A 24,132-nucleotide genomic window follows, 5' to 3' on the forward strand; every position below is an offset into this window, starting at 1 on the left:
TATGACTTCAGTGTGATTCATCTTTCACAAACTTTTAGAAACAGAGGTGAAATGCAAATATTTGTAAATTGTTATTCCAATTTAGCTTGCAGTATTTAAAAAAAGAAATCTAACACTATATTTCAGGAATAAAGATTTATAAATATTTTATAAGTCTGGTTAAAAGGGTGTATATATCTATATCTATCTATCTATATATATATAAGCTAAATCTGAGTCCAAGTGCAAAAGCTACAGTTTAGAGATGTCATATATTTATGACTCTTCCCAGGGGATCTGGGGTCCAGAAACCCAATAAATGGAAGATGCTGATTCGTATGTGTCTTCTTTTATTAAAATGTTTAATGGGCCTCTTATCTCACACCAATAATTTTAAGTCAGTATAATTGTACTAAGAAAAAGGAGTATTTGTGGCACCTTAGAGACTAACAAAAAAGAAGATATTGTTAATGTTACTCACTTTACTAATTTCAGAATACATTGAGCCTGAGAGTGTAGTGGAATGGAAACGGTTTATACAAAACGAGAGAGGGGTTGCAGCATTGCAAGGCATACTCTCCGAGGAGGGCACACAGCAACATTTTGGGTAAACTTTACAAAACCTAGATAGCCTGTGACACGTTTTCACTTAATTAAAAAATGGCATGCCAGTAACTATTGCAGTCTTGCTGCAAAGTGTTGCAATGCATACTGTTCGGATAGATGTCTAAGGGCCCGATTCTGCAGTCTTTACTCAAGCAAAACTCTCATTAACTTACATGTCTGAGATTTTTTCCTGTTGTTTTACACCTTGTATAGTCATTAACACTTGCGCACAGTGCTGTAAAGCTCTAACAAGTCAAAATGGTAGCATTTTACACACAGTTTGCACAGGTACAAATATATATACGGTGCAAGAGTGGAGACTGAGGCCACAATGTCTGTTGGCTTCAATAGAATTACTCTGGATTTATATAGGTGCCACAGCGCTTAATTTGGCCTACCTTGTATTTCTTGGTCATACATACATTGGCTAAGAAGTTCAGAACCCATGGTTTCACCCACAGTTTTTATGATTCCCTCTCCCCAAATGCTAATTACAATATCTATGCTCGTCTGTGGTAGATGACTCTTGAATGGCTGAGAAAGGAGATTGAAGACAGAGCCCAAAGGAAGGACTGATTGTTGAGGTACTTTGCAGTGTTAGTTTGAGCTTTTGTTGCCTTGAAAGGGATCTGACTTAGATGCTTTCAGCCGAAGTATGAACAGGGGCAGATGGACTGCAGGAAGGGCTGGAGATGAAGATTGTCTGCAGCATTATGGCCTATTGCAAGTGGGTGCTCTGGCATCATAAAATCCTCCTTCCATCCACACAGAAGAACATTTAACATGGATTTGAGGATGCTTTAAGTCTGGGCTAGTTAGCATGGCTGAGGATATGGGCTTGAGATTGGAATTTGCTTCAGCCCAGACAGGCAAACTGCCTACTTTGCAGTGAAAATGCAGACTACTCAATCCCAGATGCTGTTAGTCCTCCAGTCCCATCCCACAACTCTACCTGGGCAGTACTTTCTTGTGGAACTCCTCCCTTCTTCTGCTGTGCATTTTAACCCTGTTTGCCTGCTCCATTTCTGCTGCACCTCCACAGAGATCTCATCTGTGCCAAACTGGGGCTATGTTTATACAGTTTATGAATTTTGGTTAATATTGTGCAGTTGGTTTATGAAAAGCAGCTGTACTGAGTGCCTATATGTATGAAGATCTGCCAGGTCCTGTAGCAGGTTCACGGCAGACAAATACAAGGAGCTAGTGGATTCAATTATACTATTCAGGTTCAAACAGCTGGCAACAGTGGGTGAGCTCAAGCCTTGGAAATCCAGTTTAGCTCACTCTTCTGAAAGGAGAGGGGGAGACAGAAGCAATGAAAACTTATCAGGAGCAGAACAAAGGCAGCCAGCAGACCAGGAGGAGTTTAAATAAAGGAATTCACAGGAATAGAGGGAGCCAGGCAGGAAGAGGACACGTGGGGCAGAAGAAAGCAACAGAAGCTAGGTAAAAGGGAGATACCACCCATCATGGAACAGCGGCAGGAATGGGACAGCCTGCCTGTGGTTCCTAATGACACCTAAGGGAAGGCTGAGCTAGAAAGGGAAATGTGTGCAATGTTTGTTGTTTGTATGATTAAGTAAAGAACATAAATGTGTTAGAGTCTGCAAAGTTTGTGTGTTAACTGCTGTGTGCCCCTGAGAGTTAGACTGTAACAAAAAGTTTCACACCTTTGGGGTAAAGTTCCAGGAGAGGGTATGTTTAAGTCCAAGGGCATTCTAAAGCTCACCATTGTGCACAGAGGGGCTAGGCAGCTGTATAGGGCTCCAATTCTCAGGAGGGAGTGTTAGGCTGTAGGTCTGTACTTCCAAGAGTGTGCCTAGGGATCCTGAGACTGGGGCAGTGGCTGGACTGCATTCATGCTCTGTAGGCTTAAAATAGCCGGGGGAGCAAGGGACACAGCATGGATTCCCTTCACGGCAGTCCTAGTGAGTGGCCATGAGGGAGCACTTGCTAGGATCTGTGACACCATCCAAGAAATCCTCCTGTGCTGGCAGTTTGCCAGAAGCTGACACCTGTCTCCTGCTAAAGCTGTGGGGTAGTATCAATAAAAAACATAATTTAGATAAATGTACCCAACATGAGATTTTTATGTTTACTAGGCAGGAAAGAAATAGGAAATGGAGAGGCAAAGAAGTCAGCTAGGTGTGCTATGAATCACTTTGTGGTTTGTAGACTGAATTCCTTAATAACTTTCTCATTAAAAGTTCTTGTTGCCAAATGCTGTTTGCTTTCACCTGCAGGACTGCCTGCATTAATAATAACTCCACTTGGAAGTTATTTACATATTGTTCTCATGTCATGGCCACAGACAGCAGCTTCATTCTAGGTGAGATTGAGTGAGTTTTCAACCTGTGAATGAATTTGTAGAGTGGCTCAATTTAATGCACTGTTAAGACCCACAGGATAGCCCACCAGAAATCCATTCCAGCTCAAGGGGTAGTACAGCCCTATTGTGGATGTAGTTACATGGGTCTGGCATGGGTAAGGCTTTGCTGTGGGGACACTCCACCCAGACAGGGCTAGCCTGGCTGCAGTGAAAACTTGGCTTTTCTACACTAGGAAATTAACTAGAATTACTGTTGTGGTATGTTTCAGAGTAGCAGCCGTGTTAGTCTGTATTCGCAAAAAGAAAAGGAGTACTTGTGGCACCTTAGAGACTAACAAATTTATTTGAGCATAAGCTTTCATGAGCTACAGCTCACTTCATCGGATGCATTGTGGTATAGTTACTCTGCAATAGCTATTCTAGAATGCTTTTGCACTTTAAATTTACAACCTGCTTTAATATTTAAAAAACAGGCTGAGGTCTGGTCTTTGCTTAAAATTTAGGTTGACACAGCTGTCAATCAGAGGTATAAAAAAACCCACAACCCCTGAGTGATGTAGTTATGCCAACCTAACACCCTGTGTAGACAGCTAGCTTGATGGAAGAATGCTTCCCTTGACTTAGCTACCATTGCTTGGGGAGATGGTATTCCTACATCAATGGAAAAACCGTCTGTTTAGGTTGTGTCTACACTATGGGTTTATGCCAGCATTGCTACAGTGATGCAGCTATGCCAGTATAGTCTCCGTAGTGTAGACATACTCAGGCAAAACGAAGATTCCACCCTAGACTCTCTAACAAAAGCCATTAAGATATATAGTAACTGGCCTGAGGCTCACACAGGGGGTAGGGCTTTGAAAAAAGGGAGTTTCTCTGAGAGGGGGGAAAGTGTCTAAGAGAAACACTTTCTGGAAGGCTAAGAGCTCTTGGGCTTACTAGAAGAATGTAAATGGGTATGTTATGTTCGTGTAACTCAAGAGGGAAGCCCATCTAACTTAACTCATAGCAAAGGGTAAGGTTAGATGAGTCTAGATATGTATGTAGGCTGCTTGTTTTAAATCCCTTTCTCTAACACTTTGCTCCATTTGCTAAAAAAAAAAAAAACTACTTGTTTTAAGAAGGCTGTTTGGCACTGTATAGCATTAGTGACAGGCTTCTGAAACAGGTCCAGTCAGACCTGCACAGTAATAAGTAGTGGGCAGGTAGAGAGTGGCATTCCAAGGTCATGGTCTAAGAGAGGGAGAATTGGGTACTTCCACCTCCAGACAGGTAAGGGCTGCAGACCTAACACCTTAGGGGGTACACTCAAAGAGAGCAAAATGGGAACAGAGGTCTAATCAACTCTGTAATTGTGATGTGTTCTTTATGGTCTTTTATGTATACTACAAATTATTAAATAAACAAGCATCTTTCGTGTGTATATTTTTATTTTATATGTTACCGAGAACTGAAGAAAAGTCTGCCAACACTAATTATAAAAGTCTAAGTATACATAAAAATGTTAATGTCTCGTGGATTTAATAACTGTCTATTCCCCTTTTCTAGTTATTTTCTGCTGGAAAGCTCCCAGGCACCAGAGTTGCTGCGCTGAAGGCGAAGTACACCGCTCTGCATGAGACTGTGATAAGGTACAATACTTGCAGATTTTCAGTATATCAGTTCTTGTTTCATTGTGAATACTTGATTATAGAGATTAGCCATGGCCATAATTCCTTTTCTGAATTGTTTCATTAGCCAAAACATTACATGCTTAAAGTAAAAATCCCCCAGTGCAGAGGCGCTGCACAAGATCATATACATTGTTCAAGACCCGCTTTACAGTGATTGGACTTAAAAAAGAAAGCAGAAAGGTAAGAAAAAAAACCTAATATGGTTAAATGGCAAGATTTAAGAGGTAATTTTGACCTAAACAAGTATCTCTCAGAAATCTAAACATAGTGATGGCAATGGAAGAGCATAAGCTACAGTGGGTGAAATGTAATGTAAAAATTAAAAGAGCTGAGAGCAAATATGTAGAGCAAATAGCCAAAGATATGAAAAACACAGAATAAGAAATTATTTTGGTTTATCAGAAGTATGTAAGCGGTGGAATAGTCCCGCTATTGTGGGGAACTTTCCTGGCTTCTGCGCTACCCCAGTGAAGTGGGCTAGCGAAAGGATCAGAGTCCTCACTCCCACTTCCTTTTCCCAGTGGCCTCCCTGCCCTTGAGGATTCCCCTTCCACTTTCCTTCTGGAAGAGTCCTTGTAACCCCAACAAGGCTGGGCCCAGGATTCCCAGGGGGCTCGACCCCCAACCCTGCTGTGGTCACTAGGACAGGGGCTAGGGTGTCCCCACTCCAGGGTACTCTCTCTGCACTGGGCACTTCTCTGACCCACTGACCATTACATACAATTTAAAGCAAATGCAAGTTATTTAATTAACAATTAATTTTAAAAAGAATAAGGGAAAGTGAGAAAGGTTAAAGGAAACACATCAAGCTGCTCTGTGGCAGAGAACATCACAAGCAGTGTCTCTGGAATGTCAGGGCAGTTCACAGTCTGTTCCTTGTATGTCCCAGGCCTTCTTCTCAGACCCTGGCTGTGCTGTAGGGATGCTGTGGGTTGGACACTTGCTCTGGTAGTGGCCACACACTCTCAGGCTCTAAGTGGTAGGACCCTTCTTCTCAGTGTCGCCCCTGCCCTGTCGGGGTTACGATCCAAGCCTGGCCTGCAGAGCTTCTTGGCTGAGGCCTCTCCCCGTGCTGGGCCCACTGCCCAGGGTCCCCCTCGCTCTCTCTAGCTGCTCACCGCACCCAGCTCCAGACTGCTCCAGCCCCAGCTCCACCACCCTGTCTCTGCACTGCTGCTGCTCTGCCTCCAGCTCCCTGGGCTGCTTCTTTGGCCCCTCTGCCTCTGGTTGCTACAGCTCTGCTCCCAGGACAGGTCTGCTCTGCAGGCTGCTTCTGTGACTCTGCTCCCAGCACTGACCTGCTTCCTGGGCTGCTTTTCTGGCCCCTCTGGCTCTGGTTGCTGCAGCTTTCTTCCCAGGGCAAGTCTGCTCTCTCTGGGCTGTGCCTCTGGCTTTGGGGCTGCAGCTCTACTCCCCAGCTTAGCTAGGGACCCTGCTTTCTCCTTAGCTCAGCCCCACTCTGTCTGGCCCAGGCAAATCCAGTTCACACAGAGGACGGGACCTCCCTGGCCTCCTGACTCCCTGATTAGCCTGCTCACCCTGTCATTCAGGCTGACATGAAGCATTGGCCTCTCCCCATTGTTCCTGGAGGCTGTCAGTCTCAGGGTCCTGATTCCCCATTGACCCTTCCCCCTTTTTAGTACTGGGAGCTAGCAACTACAACACCCCCACTGAATGTTAGTAAGGGGGCAACGGTCCCCTTACAAGTAGGAAACCTGAACTAATAAGGTTTAAAGGGCACACTTAAGGAAGATAAGAATGTTGCTGAGACTCTAAATAGTGTCTTTATATCAGTTTTCACCTATTTTCACCTTATTTGAGGGCTTAAATGATGTCTAGGCCTTGTGCTGACCCTTTGCATAGGAGTGAATTTTACCGAGTGGGAACATTCTCAGTTACTTTAGATAGGATTATAAACAAATTGAGCTTCAAAGTGTAAGCCAAACACTGTTAGGTTGTTCCATAATTGTCCACTATGGGATTTCTTGCAGCTTCTCTTGAAGCAGAGGGTACAATCTGCTGTTAGGTACAACATACTCCATTAGATTCACCTTTGATTCCGCACTGCAATTCCTATCTTACTATTTTAAAAGTTGCTTCACTTTGAAAGAGTCATTAACTTGAATGAGATTCCCTGTTCTTAAAATGGGGATTACCACTGGAACGAAAAATATTTCTTCTCAAAACAGAAAAATCTTCTTGAAAGAGCTTAAATAGGATTCAGGTTGGTATGTAGGGCCTCACACAAGACCTATGCAGTACAGTGAATTTCACCCTTTAAAAGCTAAAATACAACTCATCCGAACACTACAGATTCAGTTCCTGTTACAGAATACATTCTTAGTTCCTGTTGAACTATGTGGTTTTCATATTTTCTTAGAATAGGAAGTAGTTATCTACCTTGAAGTGCAATGAATTGAATTTTTTCTGTGTGCCATTTCAGCTGTCTGTGCTATATGACCAGTTTAATGTTTTGCTTTTATACTAGTGCCTGTGTAATTTGAATTTCTATGTTTTGGTTGTTTTAATATTTCTATAATGTATCCAGTTGTTTGGTAAGCTTCATTTTGGTATATCAAAATTGTCTGAGCTAAAATTTGGTATATAAATTCTCCATCTGGGAGATTCCAAATTCCTTTTGCTTTTTGGGTTTTTTTGTGTGTGGGGGGGAGGCATTCACTTCTTTTTAATTAGCAATGGTCAAATAGTAGTGCTTTGATTGTTTCTGATCTTTTGTGAACCTCAAAACCAGTTTTAACTTTTGAATTTGAAATTTTCTACGCTGTTAGTCAATGTGGCTGAACTTCTTTTAGCATAATGTAAAATTAATTTGGTAAATTTATTCGTATTCAGAAAGCATGAACAATAATTCATATAACAAAGATTTCAGTACAGTAAATTGCATAACATGAAGGTCTCATGATTCATTTATCATTGTAACTATTCCATAATAAGCAATGCATGTTAATAATAGTCTTACTCTTAAACATCAACTATTACAACAAGCAAAGTCTGCTACATTGATGGATTTATTACAAGACACTGTGTCACTATATACAGCCAGACGTTGGTAATACAAGCAAAGTCAGGCAATTCATCAGTGATGAAGTCAGGGAGGGTAATGCACACTAAACAGCATAATAAACCTGCAGATTAGGATCACTGTCCATCGTTGCACTGGGCTCCTAGAAGAAAATTAAGCTGGAGGGATAGGCAATAAATAGTGGGGCCAGGATTTAACCTTAGATGAATTGGAGTTTTTCTGCTGACTATAATGGGCCAGGATTTCACCCTGATATATGGCCTGTATTTTTCTGTTGGTGATCTTCTTGCCTCATGCCTGTCACCTCTCTAACAACAGGGAATGGATAAATGAAAGAATCTCTCTCCTAAGAGCCAAATCCCTTTCCTGGCTTGCAAAATCTCCAGTAACATGAGATGCCACTCCACCTTTTCACTTAATTGTGGGTTACACATAGGATTGTACCCACTGAAGTTGAGACCTCAAGTAATGAAACCAGTTTGGCTTAACAGTGAAATCTTCGGTGAGCTTAAACAGAAAAAGGAAGCTTACAAGAAGTGGAAACCTGGACAGATAGGAGGAGTATAAAGATATTGCTCGAGCATGCAGGGGTGTAATCAGGAAGGCCAAAGCACAATTGGAGTTGTAGCTAGCAAAGGATGTGAATGGTAACAAGAAGGGTTTCTACAGGTATATTAGCAACAAGAAAAAGGTCAGGGAAAGTGTGGGACCCTTACTGAATGGGGGATGTGGAAAAAGCTGAAGTACTCAAAGCTTTTTTTGCCTCGGTCTTCACAGCCAAGGTCAGCTCCCACACTGCTGAGCAACACAGTATGGGGAGGAAGTAAGCAGCCCTCATTGGTGAAAGAACAGGTTAAGGACTATTTAGAAAAGCTGGACATGCACAAGTCCATGGGTCCAGATCTAATGCATCCGAGGGTGCTGAGGTAATTAGCTGATGTGATTGCAAAGCCATTGGCCATTATCTTTGAAAACTCGTGATTCCCTAACCCTATATACATGAACAAGTAAAGCCCTACCCAGAGGCCTTGAAAACTCATGGCGATCAGGGGAGGTCCTGGACAATTGGAAAGAGGCAAATATAGTGCCCATCTTTAAAAAAGAGAAGAAGGAGAACCTGGGGAACTACAGCCTCACCTCAGCCCCTAGAAAAATCATGGAGCAAGTCCTCAAGGAAAGCATTTTGAAGCACTCGGAGGAGAGGAAGGTGATCAGGAACAGTCAACATGGATTCACCAAGGGCAAGTCATGCCTGACCAACCCGATTGCCTTCCATGATGAGATAACTGGCTCTGTGGATATGGGGAAAGTGGTGGACGTGATATATCTTGACTTTAGCAAAGATTTTGATACCGTCTCCCACAGTATTCTTGCCAGCAAGTTAAAAAAATATGGATTGGATGAATGGACTATAAGGTGGATAGAAAGCTGGCTAGATTGTCAGGCTCAACGGCTAGTGATCGATGGCTCAATCTCTAGTTGGCAGCTGGTATCAAGCGGAGTGCCCCAGAGGTTAGTCCTGGGGCCAGTTTTGTTCAACATCTTTATTAATGACCTGGATGATGGGATGGATTGCACCCTCAGCAAGTTCACAGATGACACTAAGATGGGGGCAGTGGTAGATATGCTGGAGGGTAGGGATAGTGTCCAGAGTGACCTAGACAAATTGGAAGATTGGGCCAAAAGAAATCTGATGAGGTTCAACAAGGACAAGTGCAGAGTCCTGCACTTAGGACGGAAGAATCCCATGCACCCACTACTGGCTGGGGACCAACTGACTAAGCAGCAGTTCTGCAGAAAAAGACCTGAGGATTACAATAGATGAGTAGCTGGATATGAGTCAGCAGTGTGCTCTTGTTGCCAAGAAGGCTAACGGTATATTGGGCTGCATTGGTAGGAGCATTGCCAGCAGATCGAGGGAAGTGATTATTCCCCTCTATTTGGCACTGGTGAGGCCACATCTGGAGTATTGTATACAGTTTTGGGGGCCCCCACCGCTACAGAAAGGATGTGGACAAATTGGAGAGTCAAGCAGAGGGCAACAAAAGTGATCAGGAGGCTGGGGCACATGACTTAAAAGGAGAGGCTGAGGGAACTGGGCTTGTTTAGTCTAGAGAAGAGAAGAGTTAAGGGGGAATTGATAGTAGCCTTCAACTACTTGAAGGGGGTTCCAAAGATGATGGAGCTCAGCTATTCTCAGTAGTGGCAGATGACAGAACAAGGAGCAATGCGGGAGGTCTAGGTTGGATATTAGGAAACACTATTTCACTAGGAGGGTGGTGAAGCACTGGAATGGGTTACCTAGGGAGGTGGTGGAATTTCTATCCTTAGATGTTTTTAAGGCCTGGATTGACAAAGCCCTGACTGTGATGATTTAGTTGGTGTTAGTCCTGCTTTGAGCAGGGCGTTGGGCTAGATGACCTCCTGAGATCTCTTCCAACCCTAATTTTCTATGATTCTATGAAACAAACTGCTAGTTGCTTAAATCCTCCCACAAAAATCAAATTTAAATAAACATGAATGCCACTCCCACTCCTATTCCACCACTACTCCACCACAGAGTAAGGCAGCCCATCATATTTTCCCCAGTCTATTTTATAACACTAGTCCCATCTTGTAGTATTCCATTCACTTAGAGTTGTCTATCACATGGACCATGAATATACACCAAGTCCACTGTAACTGAGCCTAGACACAGAGAAAAAGAGAGAGATCCTGATGTTCCGAGGGGTGCCAGGAGTGTCCCATTTTATATTAAATGTTATAGGTCAGCATATGAGATACAATAATATAATTACAAGGTTTCTTTCTGGTTCCTTTTTAATGTATGATCCTAAATACTTTTATTTAACACAGTTTACAGGAGTCAGAGATCCAGCTGTTGCAGGAGGCAAAACATTTCACTGTAGAAATAGAACAGCAGAAACAGGCACTGGAAAAAGCTGATCAGTTCCCAGAAGGATTTACCAGTGAAGTCTCCAGGATGAGACAGCAACTTCTTAAATATCAGAATGAATATACTGCTATTAAAGAAAGAGAGTATGAACTTCAGTACAGGTTGAACAGGTAGGTGATGTTCAGGTTCACTTCTGTGCAATTTTTAAATAACTCAACACTAAAGAGATAATATGCAATATAACCCCATTTCTCCCTGTATCTTTGATTGGATACATTATTTTCCCTCTAAACAGTTATAGTGTTGCTGTGTCATATTAAACAGTTGCCATGACTTTCCCCAGAGGTGACTACGTGTCAGTGGTGGATGTAATGACTCCTGAATGTAATCTGTATATCATTTTAAATGTATAGGGTACTTTGGAGTCCTTTGAGGTACTGTATAAATATGAGATTAAAATAATAATCTGTTTCACTGTGTTCTACAGACTTTGGTAAAGACTATTACTGGAGCATATTGTCCCATCATTCTGTTAACCAAACTGGCACCATTATTAGGTTTCACTGGGAAACTTCTATTTTTTGGACTGTTTTTAGTACAAATGAAGCAAAATGTCTCTGAGACTCAGCGATTGGGCTTGTGTTGAAATGATATGATAAATATGTTTGCCTTCAGAACTAACTTTTTTAAACCCCAAAGTCTATACATATTCAGCCCTCTCTATTAAAGTAATAAAAGAAAATGTAAGCTATGTCTATACCGTCTGCAAAAGAAAAGACTAAATATAGTCATTTGTTGTGGAAAAAATAAATGCTTGACATTCTCTTGAAAGGTTGAGTCTTGTAAGTACAGCTTTACATTTTAAATAGCTGGGTTTGGCTGCAAAAAACACTGTCTGTGTTCAGATTATCTTTCCACTTCTATTCCATAGAGAAATGAAGTATAATTGTCATGTAGTGTACTTGAAACTTTTATAGTACAATTACAACTGAATGCTATCTCTTTCCAAAAAAAAGTGTCTGTGTATATATGTGCTAATGGAATACAACCCATACAATAATTCTTCTTTGAGTAGTTGACCCTATGGGCACTTCACTTCAGGTGTGCATGCCCACCCTTTTGATTGGAGATTTTTGGAAGTAGTGTCTGTAGGTCCACACCTGTGCCCTGCACATCCTCATGCTCTGGTCTGAGGGTATATAAGGCAGGGTGGACCCCTGCTGCTCAAGTTCCTTCTCAACTGCCTGTGGCCTGAGATAGAGTCTTGTGTGTCCCTTAATTAGCTTGCTAACTCTTTTTTTCCTTACTCAATTTTATTTAATCTATTTTATTTTTCATTTGTTTTCTTTGCACTCTGTGCATTTGGGGGGATACCTCTCTATTCTTTTTTTCCCAGTAGCGGCGGTTTCCTGCCTACCTTGGATCCCTTTGTTTGGGGCCCTCCACTCTGCCCCAAAACCACAGGGTTCAAACCAGACCAGACCTGTAAAAGGTCTTTTCTTTTCAGTAATGGACGTTCTTGCTGCCTCCAGGAGCATGCACTCCATCAAATTGTAAGGTCTGCTCTGGCTTCAAGAGCAAATCTAGAAAGCTGAGGGAAGACCAGTTCAAGTATTTCTTGGGGCCTGCTACCATTTCACAGCCCAACTCCTCTCCCCCTACTCCTGCCCCTCCCTCCCACATCAGCCTTGGGAGATCCAAATGCCCTGTCAACCTCCACATGTCCAACTCTCATGCCCAAGTCCCAAGGGACAGCGTTTACACCCCTGAGGCATTCCAAGAAGAGAAGGCATAAGTCCTCTGATAAGGAGTCAATGAGGGAAGAGAAGTTACCCCAAAGGTGGGTCAGTAAAGGGATCTCATGTCCAGATGTGGACATAGCAGAGGCTCCTAACCCCTTCCAGTACCAAGTCTCACCTACTTCTGAAAAAGGCTTCTCCTGCTTCCCATGTCAAGAAGACATGCTTGATACCAGCATTGGTATCCAATTTGGAGCCCTCTAGACATAAGGACTCCTTCGAGAGGCCAGCACCAACCCTGACTCCCTCGATACCAGCTCCTCCAGTACTGCCCATGCTAGAAGGCCAGGAGTTTAGAAAGCCTGTGGATCACCCAGCTATACAATCCCCAGGACTGGCAGCTATATCACAGCAGAATGTTCAACAGCCCACCTTGCTGGTACAGATAGGGTGACCAGACAGGAAATGTGAAAAATCAGGACAGGGGGTAGGGAGTTATAGTCGCCTATATAAGACACAGCCCCAAATATCGGGACTGTCCCTATAAAATCGGGACATCTAGTCACCCTAGACAGAGCACATTCCTGCTCTCAAAGGACGTCCTAGTCCTTCAAGAACCTGACTGTCCTCTCCTGGCAGGTACCAAGAGAAATTTCCTGACAGTACCATTAGCCCAGCCAATATCTCCATGCCTCAGGCACATGCATGTCCTCCTGTACTGACCCAACCTCTGGTTCCGGTGACACCTTCAGTACTGACGTGACCTCTGGTACCACTGCAGCTCCCCCACTTCCTCACCTCCAGAAATGGGTGAGGATACTTCTTCAGATTCTGAGGTTTCTGTTTAGTGAACCACAAATCTCCCATTGAGACCTCCCTCCCTTGAAATCTACTTGGAAGAGGAGCTTCCAGAAACTTGCAGTGATGAACCCATGACCCACAACCTATACCCCATCCTCCCTCACATTGGGCTTTTTGGAATCCTTGGACCAGATATGGTGACCTGTATTACAGAGCTCCCTCCAGCAGGAGGTCCCACTCAGAGGAGTATCTTCTGGTACACGACGATCCTGCCTTCTCCTCTCCTCACATGACAACACTCTGAGGAACATGATCTGGGAGCTGAGGAAGAGGTACCAACACATAATTCCCCCTGGATGAGGCAGTGATGCCTCCTCCCCCATTCTGCACAGATGACTTTAAGGTCTTTTAGGACCTTATGAAGAGGATAGCAGAGTCCTTACAAATCTCGTTAAAGGAAGTGCAAGAACCCCAACACAGCCTTGCAGGTATCCTTCACTCCTCTCCTGAAGGCAGGGTTGCCTTGCTAATTGGTTGCAATCCTCTGGGTTTCTCAGAGAGGTCCAGAACATGGCTGAAGATCATCTTTCTTTTGATGGCCACAAGCTCTTCATTGACATCACTGAGTCCCTCCACTCACTGAAAGATTTGAGAGCAACCCTCTGCTCCTTGGGCATTGATGCTCCTGACCCAAATGAAATATAGCAGATCACAGACAGCCCAGAGATCTTGTCCAGCTCAATACCATACATATAAAAAACCTGCAAAAATCACATAGGAAGAAGCTTAGGTACCAAAGGAAAAATCCCTCTTACCATCACCCCACCAACCTTTTCTACAAAGCAGTCCTTTTTGTCATGAGCCTGCAGATCTCAGACATGGATCCATGGGGTTCCCAGTTGACTGATGCCTGCTTACTACCAATTGACTGGGTGGAGAGACCATGAAACCTGAAGCGACATCAGGGAGGCTTCCCTTGGGCCCCAAAAGGAGGAACACAAGAACCCCTGATTGGTCAGCACTTCCTATTTAAACCCAAAGAGAGGCACATGAAGTTGTCTGTGCAACGGGGTGAATTCCTGGCTGGCTGCTGCATTGGACCCTTCTTTTTCTTCTGACTCCTGAGCCCCACTTTCCTGACTTGTTCCTGGATCCTGCTTCCGTGCCTTGCTTCTGGTTCCTGTTTTCCTGACCTGTTCCTGATTGCTGCCTACCTGCCTTTTTCCTGATCACTGCCCCTGGTCTCTGACTCGGGTTCCGGCTTTCATCCTTGGCTTGACTCCTGGATCTGATACTTAGCTCAACTCCTGGCTCTGACCCTTGGTTTGACTGCCCAAGACCCAGCCATGACACTTCTGATGGTTTGGTTGAGAGCCACGAATCACTATCCCTGGACACTGTGTTCATAACCCTTCCCCCCTCCCACCTTTCCCCCTATGCATTTCAGACCATCATGGGAGCAGATCATGTTGGACAGATGGATGCTAGAAATCATTGCAGCAGGCTACACTATTTGCCTCATCTCCATCCCCCCCTACCTTCCACCCCTCTCAATCCCCTTTTGGAGACCCTTCTCAGAACTTAGGGTTATAACAGGAAGTTCCGTTCCTCCTTTTTCATGAGGGGGCCTTCATATCAACTTACTCAAACTCGGAGTTGTCCGATATGTATGCAGCCACTTCCTACCCTTCATACAAGTGGTCAGGATCATGACGGATGACAGAGCTACCATGCAGTGTATAAACCACGAAGAAGGAGCAAGATCCCCATCCTTGTGCAGAGTCAATAAAGCTTTGAAACTGGTGCATAACTTGCCACATTGATATCTCAGCAACTTACCTACTGGGTCTTCAGAACACTCAGTGGATATACTGAGCAGATATTTCTGCCAACACCGTGAATGAATATTTAGTAACCCAGTCCTATGGGAAATCTTCTTCACCTGGGGCTTCTGAGTGATAGACCTTTTTGCACCCTCAACCAACACAAAGTGCTGCAAATTTTGCTTGAGGGATGGTCTGAGCCCCGATTCTCTGGGAGAATTCCTGGTGAAATCATTGCAGCTGTCTCCACTCCCGGTCGCAATTGCTGCTCTGCACTTTCCCACAATCACCATTACTTCTCAAATTCCTGAATAGAGTAAAGTAAGAGAAAGCTAAAACTATTCTCATAGCTTGGCTGAGGCAAATATGGCTCCTAAATCTGATTTGCTTGTCCCTGCAATCACCTCTTCACCTGCCTCTAAGTCTGGATCTTCTGATGCAGGAATCCAGAAAACTGAAGCACCCCAACTTCTCTCACCTATATTTCAAGGCCTGGCTCCTGGATGGCTTACAAATCAACTGCTCATCTGAAGTTCACAATGCTCTGATGAATAATAGAAAGCCACCGACTAGTAAGTACATTTCCACAAGCGTAGCAGGGGATACTGTATGTATTGCATAGAACAGATTTTTCTGCCAATTCCATATCTTAACTACTTTCTTTTTAGCTAATTTTGCTCTAAGAGGAAAAGGCACCTGGAAAAAGAAACAAATGGATGTGGGGAGAAATGAGGGAACATCCTGGGAAGCATCTGGAAAAAAATTACTTGTTAGGAGATAACCAAACCACTTGTATTTTCCAGAAATAATGGTTAAATTCAATATTTATCAAAACTCACCAATAATTCACAACTGAGCTGTTCAAAATATTTGGATTTTGACCTCTTTCTCTCAATATCTTCTAAGTATTTCATCAATTTCATATCACTTTTACAGTGATGGTGTATTTTAAATTTGTGTCTCTGGATGATATTTTTCTCCTATATATCGTCTCTCTTTACAAAAAGCATTTTTCCATGTCCTACAGAAACAGACCTTGTGTATTTTTTGTTATTGCAGTCTCTTTCACACTTTCTTTTCGTGTGAATTACATACAGTATCTTGCTTGATTAGAAATATACTTTTCTGGATTAGTCACTCTCTGAGAAATGTACTGTAAATGGTAATCAGAAGCTTATTGTTATTTGTTTATTCAGTGTATGGGGCTAGAGTGGGGTCTAAAGAGCATTATGGGATGGGAGTGAAGAATCTGCACTGATACAAGCTCCTGGAGGCATCATACCTCAGTGAGGGAGTGCACACATCAGTGTCAGCTAAACCGTTTTCTAGGGGGCAATCTGTGCTTCCCACTCTAACAGAGTACTCCAGCTGTATTCCTCTCCCAGAGTACAAGGGCCAAGATTGTGCCTAGCCTCTAAGCAGAGGTGCAGGAGTGGAAAAGGCTCTTAGTCCTGTCTATCTGCCACACATGTTCCTCAGGGTATGAATGCCTAGGTACCATGTGTGGTATCTGATGTGTACCCAAAGCAGAATTTAAGGCTGCTCTTTATGTGATATACACACCGATGCTTACAGGCATACATATCTGCAAGTGTCAGTCTTCATATATGGGTTTGTGGGTAGGGAGAGAGGGTGTTGTTGTCCAGGAATGAGTGGGATATGCAAACTGGGCCGGGGGCGGGGGTGGGGGGGAAGAGATGGTGCAAATGGGGTAAGTCTGGTGGAGCAGTGAGAAATCAGTGGGGTTGGCTACAGAAGTGAATTAATATGTGAATGTGTGGCAGGAGTTAGTGAGCATATATGGGGGAGCAGGAGTAAGTGAGGTTGTGAGTGGGGAAAAGCAGGTAAGGGGTGTAAATGCATGCATGTACCCAAAGGGGCAGGATTGACAACTACCATTTGTGAATGACTATGGGAATGTGGGGGAGAGTGAGTGGTGTTATGAGTGGCCAGGACAGCGTGGTGTGTAGTTAATGAGTGAAAGTTCATATAAACTAATGTAGGATTGGCTTGTATGTTAGCATGTTTAATATGGTTCGTCACAGTCTCTTCAGATCAATACATGCATTGCCAATGTCACAGTACAATGAGTGCTGTGCTTTAGACCCCTTTTAGTACATATCAAGTGCACCCTTCAAGTGACAGGCTTGGTTTCCATCATGTCTCTGTCGGGTGGAGCCCTGCAATCCAAACCACTCTTGGACTGGATCTCTGGGTTAAACTTCACACAATCAATTGTACTTGGCACCTGCAAGAAAACTTCTCTTCAGAAGTCTGTGACCAGCAGCTGATTAAAGTGACTCAAAACAAATATATTGTTTATTCACCTGACGGCATAGAGCAAACAGGGAAAAGGGATAAAACTATGCGAGCCCTATATGCCTGGTTCTTACCTACACTTTATTCTTTCCTTGCAAGTGTTGAGTAAGTTCCACTCAGCCCAACCATCCTTACTCCAGGGCTGGGTGTGACAGTCAACCCCTCCAGCATTCTCTCTCTCTCTCTCAGGGTATGTCTACACTGCAATTAGACACCTGCAGCTGGCCCATGCCAGCTGATGTGGGCTCTTGGGGCTCAAACTGTGGTGCTATTTAAGTGTGGTGTAGATGTTTGGGCTCAGGCTGCAGCCCGAGCTCTGGGTCCACCTTGCAGGGTCCTAGAACCCAGGCTCCAGCATGAGCCATAACGTCTCTATTGCAATTCAACAGCCCATTAGCCCAAACCTGGGAACCTGAGTCAGCTTGCATGGGCCTGCTGTGGGTTTTTAATTGTTCTGTAGACATACCCTGAGACTCATGTTTAGCCATTGCTGTCTGCTCAACACCTGTCCTTCATAGACTGAGGACTTCAAAGGTTTAGTATCCCCGTTGATCCCAGGTTCAGGCCTGGGAAGAATAAACCTTGCAAGTCTAGTTGGAGCCAGGCAGATGGGTATTCCCCAGTTAATAGCTTCCTGAATGTTTGCTCAAGGACCCTTTGTATTCTCCCTTATGGTACCTTATCTTTGTAGTCAGGCAGGATAATATCAAGCATCTAAACTGCAGTGCACATGATAATCATAAAATATAATACAGATAACTCCCTCATTCTTCACAGGCAGAAATAAGAATGTCTCCTTTTTGCTACCAGACTGAACAGAAAGTTAACTATTTTCTACACAGAAAAGAGAACAGAAAGCAAATCAGCATTCATTTCCATGTTGAGGGGAAAAGCTAGTCCACAGCCTAATCTAAATGTCGACAAGTCCTGCCACTGCAGCATGGGGCATCTGCTGCAGGCCAATTATATTAAAAAAATTGGATGTCCTGAAATCTTCTAGTTGGTAAAGACCTCTGATTTGATACCATATGTCAGAGCAATTATCAGATAATCTTGTCAGTATTTAAAGATGTTGGGTTTTTACTTTCTATTTTATAACTATTTTAAAGAATTTTCAGCTTTTTATTGTAAATCTAAATCTATGTTTCCTGTAGCACCTTACTTAGTGTCAGCATCTTTTCACCAAAGTTCCATGCTCAACTTGTCATAAAGGTATTAGATTGAAGGAGGCTAAAATTATGGCAAAGGAATATTTTTTTCTTTAGTCAAATGGTATTGATGAAATTGACTTTCAGATGTAAGCCACAATGTACAAAACCTTACTAACAGGTGATAAATTAAGGGGAAGGTAATAAAATTTAGTCTTGGCACAATTCCGTGCAAGACAATGGAGTTGCTTCTGTTTACAGCCAGGGCTGTTATGGCCTAATAAACAGTACAGAAAAAATACCAGATGAATAAAGGATCAGAGAAGCATTCAGCAAAGATCAGCCCTAATCTAGTGTAACTTTTCTGTCTTGGTATGAGGTTAAGAGTTCCACTTTTGTGGGGTGAAAAATGAGAAAAAGTCTCTTTTCTTTCCTAGACCATGACAGAAATAAGAAGTGAAACTAATACGATACAAATTGTATTTTAAATAGTAATCAATTGAATTGAAAAAGGAAGGTGTATAAAATAGACAAGATTTATGTGACTATATTTTCTTTTGAAAATAATTTCCATTTCAAGCATAGGGGCTAATTCTATAACACTTACACTGAGTAACTTCTTAGTCACACAAACAGTGCCACTGGAGTCAGCGGGGCTACTCACAGAAATACTCCTCAATGTGAGACAGGGATGCAGAATCAGACCTGACATTTTGTACAAGTCTGGAAAATTCTTTAACCTCTGGCAATTATTTCAGGATTAGCCATTCAGTTTAGTGTAACTGATTTAAAGGCAAAGAGGTAAGCCTTTCTCTATACTTTCCTACTACAAACTTTTCATTTAGTGGAGTTCAAGGTAAGGTTGTTAAAGACAGCAAGTAAGTAAGCCTGAACAACTAGTCCCTTGACTGTGTTCTTCAGCATGCGCAAGCTAAGCATGTTTTTAAAGTCTTCCAGAAATCTCATGCTGGTGTCTTGTCATCTCTAATACTTTCACGTTACGGACATAGGGCCTGTTCCAGGGAAATGCTGAACACCTTCTGTGGACTGTTGAACACTCTCAGCTAAAGTCAGTGGCAGTTGAAGTGCTCAGCACCTTGCAGGATTGAACTCAATGACTTAAAATGTTCTGTTCTGGTTATTGTGTTTATTGATTAACTAAAACAGATCTCTATTAACAACTACCATTTATATTTCCTAACCACTCTTGAGTTTATTTTTGTATCTTTATGGCAGTTTGCAGCTGTAGACATCTCTCAGGGTAAAGTCTGGAACTTATTTCAGTTAAGTGTGTGTGTGTTTAAACAAACTATATCTACATTAGTTTTGCATGCATTTGTAGTCATTGGCATGAAAATGAATAAAGTAGCATGAAAAACAAGTGTCTGCATTCTCAAACACAAATGCTTAGGCTTAAGGGTTCTGTTCTTTTCGACTGTGTATGAGTTGTTCTGGTTGCCAAAATGATTAGGGTTATAAGCAAGTAAAAATGAAGAACAGATTCACCAAAGGACATTATAGAAAACAGAATTAGAGAGTCTGATGCCTATTTCCTTTGTATATTATTATTAATCTGTGTAGCACCAGCAGTATGCTACGTGTTTTACAGACAGTTATGAAAATTAGGACCTGACTCAAACAGATTACAATATACAGAGGCTAAGGCTAAATGGTAAGGCTAAAATTACAAAGGCTAGAGGGTAAGGCCAAACAATAACTTTTAGAAAAGTAAAAGAATACCGTTTGAGAATAATGAAGCCAGAGAGAAATCTTAGACTTATGCAACTTGAAATAAACAGCTAAATCATGAGTGCACATGTAATGTGTATATGAAATTAATATTGTAAATGAAGTATTTTAAGTTTGACTCTACTTGATCTTTGGATTTTAATTTTTTAAAATTTAATATTTAATATCTCTTCTCTTATTCCTTCTCTTGCTCCTGGACTTGCTTTTCGTGAAAGCAGTGGGGAATTCAAGGGAATTATAACTTTTGTGTTTGCAACCCTCTGTTGCCACAGAACCTGAGGTATTAAAATCCTTTAACCTTAAGATGTCAAAGCTTTTGTTGTGAACTTACAATGGTACCAAAGGAATCTGTCCTCATGAGAGAAGATTGTGATGAGAAAGGGAAATTGTGCCAACTTCTTTCTCCCCTACAGTTTTAAGATTGTCCTTGTGGTCCTCCTGGGGTGATTTTAAAGAGGACACTCCCTGGCCTAGCCAGCTAACAAGCACTGCAGTACCCATTTAATTAGTTTTGGTGGCAGCTAAATATAGGTGTGGGTACATTTTCAGAATGGGGATTTCAGTAATGCTGTTGTGATTATGCAAGCCCAAGCAATTCTACTAGATATCCAGCTAAAGTGCCTCAGGGTTGTAAATTCCCCTTATCAGTTATGTATTTAGACAACCCCAATAACTCAGCTGTGTAAGTGAAAATATTCATTCATTTGTGTTCAAATAGCAAAGTACCCCCAAGGGAAAATTATAGAGTTCGGTTGTGGCATTTGGGCGCCATAGTAGGGGGAGCAGTACAGAGCCCCACCACAAAACCTGGGGAGAACACACTGGCTGCTACACCTGTCTACAAGGGGCAAGTCTTACATTCTCCCTACCCCTCTTTGGGGTGCTCTGCATTACAGGGGAATACAGAAGGAAAAGTCCCTGTGCCACATAAAGGGTAATGGCAAAGGCTTTTTGCACTGTTTTCACTACACACACTCGCACTGTGCATGGGCCAAGTATAGTCTGGCCCACAGTGACTTGTAAAAATAATACTAAATTAGGTCCTAGTTCTTCAAGCTTCACTCATAATGGCATAAGTAGTTCCATTGAAGACAATGAAACTGCTCTTGTGCTTAAGTGTTACTCAGCAGGAGCAATGGTTGAAGAGGCAGGATTTAAATACATATTATTTTATTTTCTTAAGGTTTGTATCCTGTACTAACTGTTGAGAAAATAATTACAGTATGAGTTGTAATTTTTTCTGTTACAAAGCAATCAATGAAAGATGCCATCTGAAATCTTGTACTTTTGGCCCCAATTTGTCTTCCTTTCTTTTATTAAATAATCTTATGTCTAGATGTGTATATACTAACAGATTCCTACTAATTCATCAGGATGTTCTGACTCACTAGTGCAACAGAATGTTATAGCCATAACTATATGTTTCCATTACTTCCATATCGGAAGAGCAATCAGTTGTGGCATATGAATATCCCGTAAGAAACTTTTACAATACATAACTGATTCCATGTCCAGACAGCAGAACCAAGAAGAATTCTAGCTTCTCAAATAACATAAGATACAGTATAAATAGAGCAAATTAAGCAGATGGGGAAAATTCAGCAAACATCAACTGTAACACATAATTCTACATGTTTAGACTGAAAGTTATTCCTGATTTTTATCTGTCTGACCCATAAATTCCCTCTTCTGCAAAAATGCATGGAGGGGAATAAGTTCAAGAGCTATAGCACCTATGAATTTTGTCCCCAAGTTCCTGGGACAAAAAATGCTACAGATGTTAGAGAATTATGGGTATCTGTTCTTCAGAACTTTTGGATCCTAAACAGCCTCACTGGGTGATTCTCCTTCCAAGATCACCTTCACCTCTTCCCCCACCCCCTCTTGGCAGTGCCAATTGCCAAGCTGCCTTTGGCTGACAAACCATTGCTGTATTTGTTGACCACTCTTAGGGAGCAATTGCAGAGTATGTATCTGCACTAATTGGTGAGCAAAATAGTTACAATAAAAGTTATTTTTTCTCTTACAAAGCCAGCAGCTAAAGATGCCACTTTCCTCTTTATAACAACCTGTTACATACTTGAAGACATATCATGTCCCTGCTCAGTCTTCTCTTCTCCACACTAAATTGTGATGCACTCTGTATGATTTTATAAAGTATTTTATAAAAGTATGAATGTGACTATAATGTAACTAAAATATGCTTCATGCAAAAGGTCTCTTGTAAGGTATCATTACAAAGCTTATAATCTACTGAGTGTGGTCATCCTATTTGTATAAATGTATCTGAAACTAGAAATATGAAATATAACTTTTGAGGGCCTATTGTAGTTATGCAAAGTGTGGGCCATTAATGGTGGTTTGGAATCTTGATGGCTCCCATCAACCAGGACAATTGACTGTGGATGGCTCTGTTTGCAGGGAGGCCTTCCTGTGAGTCAGGCTGGGAGGAGTGAAGGCTTGGGGGTCTCACAGGACATGTGATCATGTCACCTGAACTGGAATCCATCTTTAACCTGGTGCTTTTCCACTGAGAAGGACGGGTGGGAACCCAGAGGGACAAAGGATTCCTGCCTTATGCAAAAGATATATAGGCAGGTGGAACAGAACAAGGGCGGGAGCCATCATGAGAGATCCCCTAGCTACCACCTGAGCTGGAACAAGGGCTGTACCAGGGCAAAGGATTGTGCCCAGACTAGGAAGGCGTCCAGTCTGTGAAAGAAACGTATTGAAACATCTCTAAGGGTGAGATTTTTGAAAAAATTAAATGTAGTTCTCTGTGTGGGCTAAGTGAAACAAAGCATCATTAAAGCAGCCCTCGGGGGGTTGGACTAGATGACCTCATGAGGTCCCTTCCAACCCTGATATTCTATGTTAAACCAGCTGTTTCTGCACGTTATAACTGGACCAAGGGTAATGTACAGATTTTTTCTTTTAGCCTCCAAGTGCATATGAAAGTGAACTTTACATGCTGGGCAGGCTTTAAATGTTCATTTCATAATGACAATCAGGTCATTTTCTTTTTCAAGGTTTTTATGCCACATGTCCCCAGCTAAGTTTAACAGGTAACACAGGTCACAGGACAGCATTCAGAAACAAGCACTTAATGCTCCAACTCCCATGCCTTTTTCATATATGTTTCATGTCTGATACAAGAACAGTGATCCAGTCAAAGGAAACCTCATTTTTAACCAATGTTTTCCATATTGCTTGGCTAGCTGTCTTAAAGTTCACAGAGTCTAACATTACACAGTCCAACAGAATTATGTTTAATTTCACTTCACATTAACATTCTGGTTTGCTTAAAACAGCCAGTATGCTGAGAACATATCTATCTTCTGCATCTGTGATCTTGTTAGTGACAATGCTGATCCCATCACAAGTCTTCAGCTTTTATTTAATTTCATTTACATGATTATCAAGTACTCTTGGCAAGTGGAATGCTGTAGATGGCTCAAACGTGGTGTGATTCCAACATTTCTCAGGTTACATTTTAAATACTTCTTTAGGCTTATACGGTCAAGGATTTCCAGTGTCAGATTCACTGCACAGAAAGCCTCAGTAAGCTTAAAAAGCTCTGTCCATCTGTGAAGTTGTTCATCTGTTTGTCTATGAGTTGTTCACCTAGACACCATATTTTTGCACGTTTTGTTTACTGCTCTTTTCAGATTTCCAAGCCTCTGCTTTACATTTGTGGGATGCTGTCTCCAAATGTTTTATCTCAATTTCCCTTATGACTGTTATCTCCTGGTATGTTGCATGTAGAACAAAATAATAAACCTCCACTTTCATGAAAGATATTTTTGGGATATTGGGCAGATCACTCCCTTGTACTTATGCTTGATATTTTACACATCATCATCATCATAGCTGTAGACTAAATCCTCTGTGTTTGCAACATAGCACTGTGCTTGTAATGCTGCTAAGGAAGGCATCCGAGCTGGTCAAAAATAAATATATAATGTCTTTTTAATAGTTACGTGAATTATGTAACATAATTTTATGTAATGCATGCTACTGTTAAAATCAC

At 42.2% G+C, this 24,132-nt stretch overlaps 1 protein-coding gene across 3 annotated transcripts in view; it reads left to right on the top strand.

The window, feature by feature from the left end:
• Window positions 1–24,132, top strand: part of CCDC146 (coiled-coil domain containing 146) — a 127,317-nt gene that overhangs the window by 66,014 nt on the left and 37,171 nt on the right. For all 3 annotated transcript variants that reach the window (XM_073328559.1, XM_073328563.1, XM_073328560.1), the window contains exons 3-4: window positions 4,460–4,542; window positions 10,484–10,693. In XM_073328559.1, the coding sequence (XP_073184660.1) occupies window positions 4,460–4,542; window positions 10,484–10,693 (293 nt within the window). The remainder of the gene's footprint in view (window positions 1–4,459; window positions 4,543–10,483; window positions 10,694–24,132) is intronic.

The sequence above is a fragment of the Lepidochelys kempii genome, chromosome 1 (assembly GCF_965140285.1).
Source record: "Lepidochelys kempii isolate rLepKem1 chromosome 1, rLepKem1.hap1, whole genome shotgun sequence".
Lineage (NCBI taxonomy): Eukaryota > Metazoa > Chordata > Testudines > Cheloniidae > Lepidochelys > Lepidochelys kempii.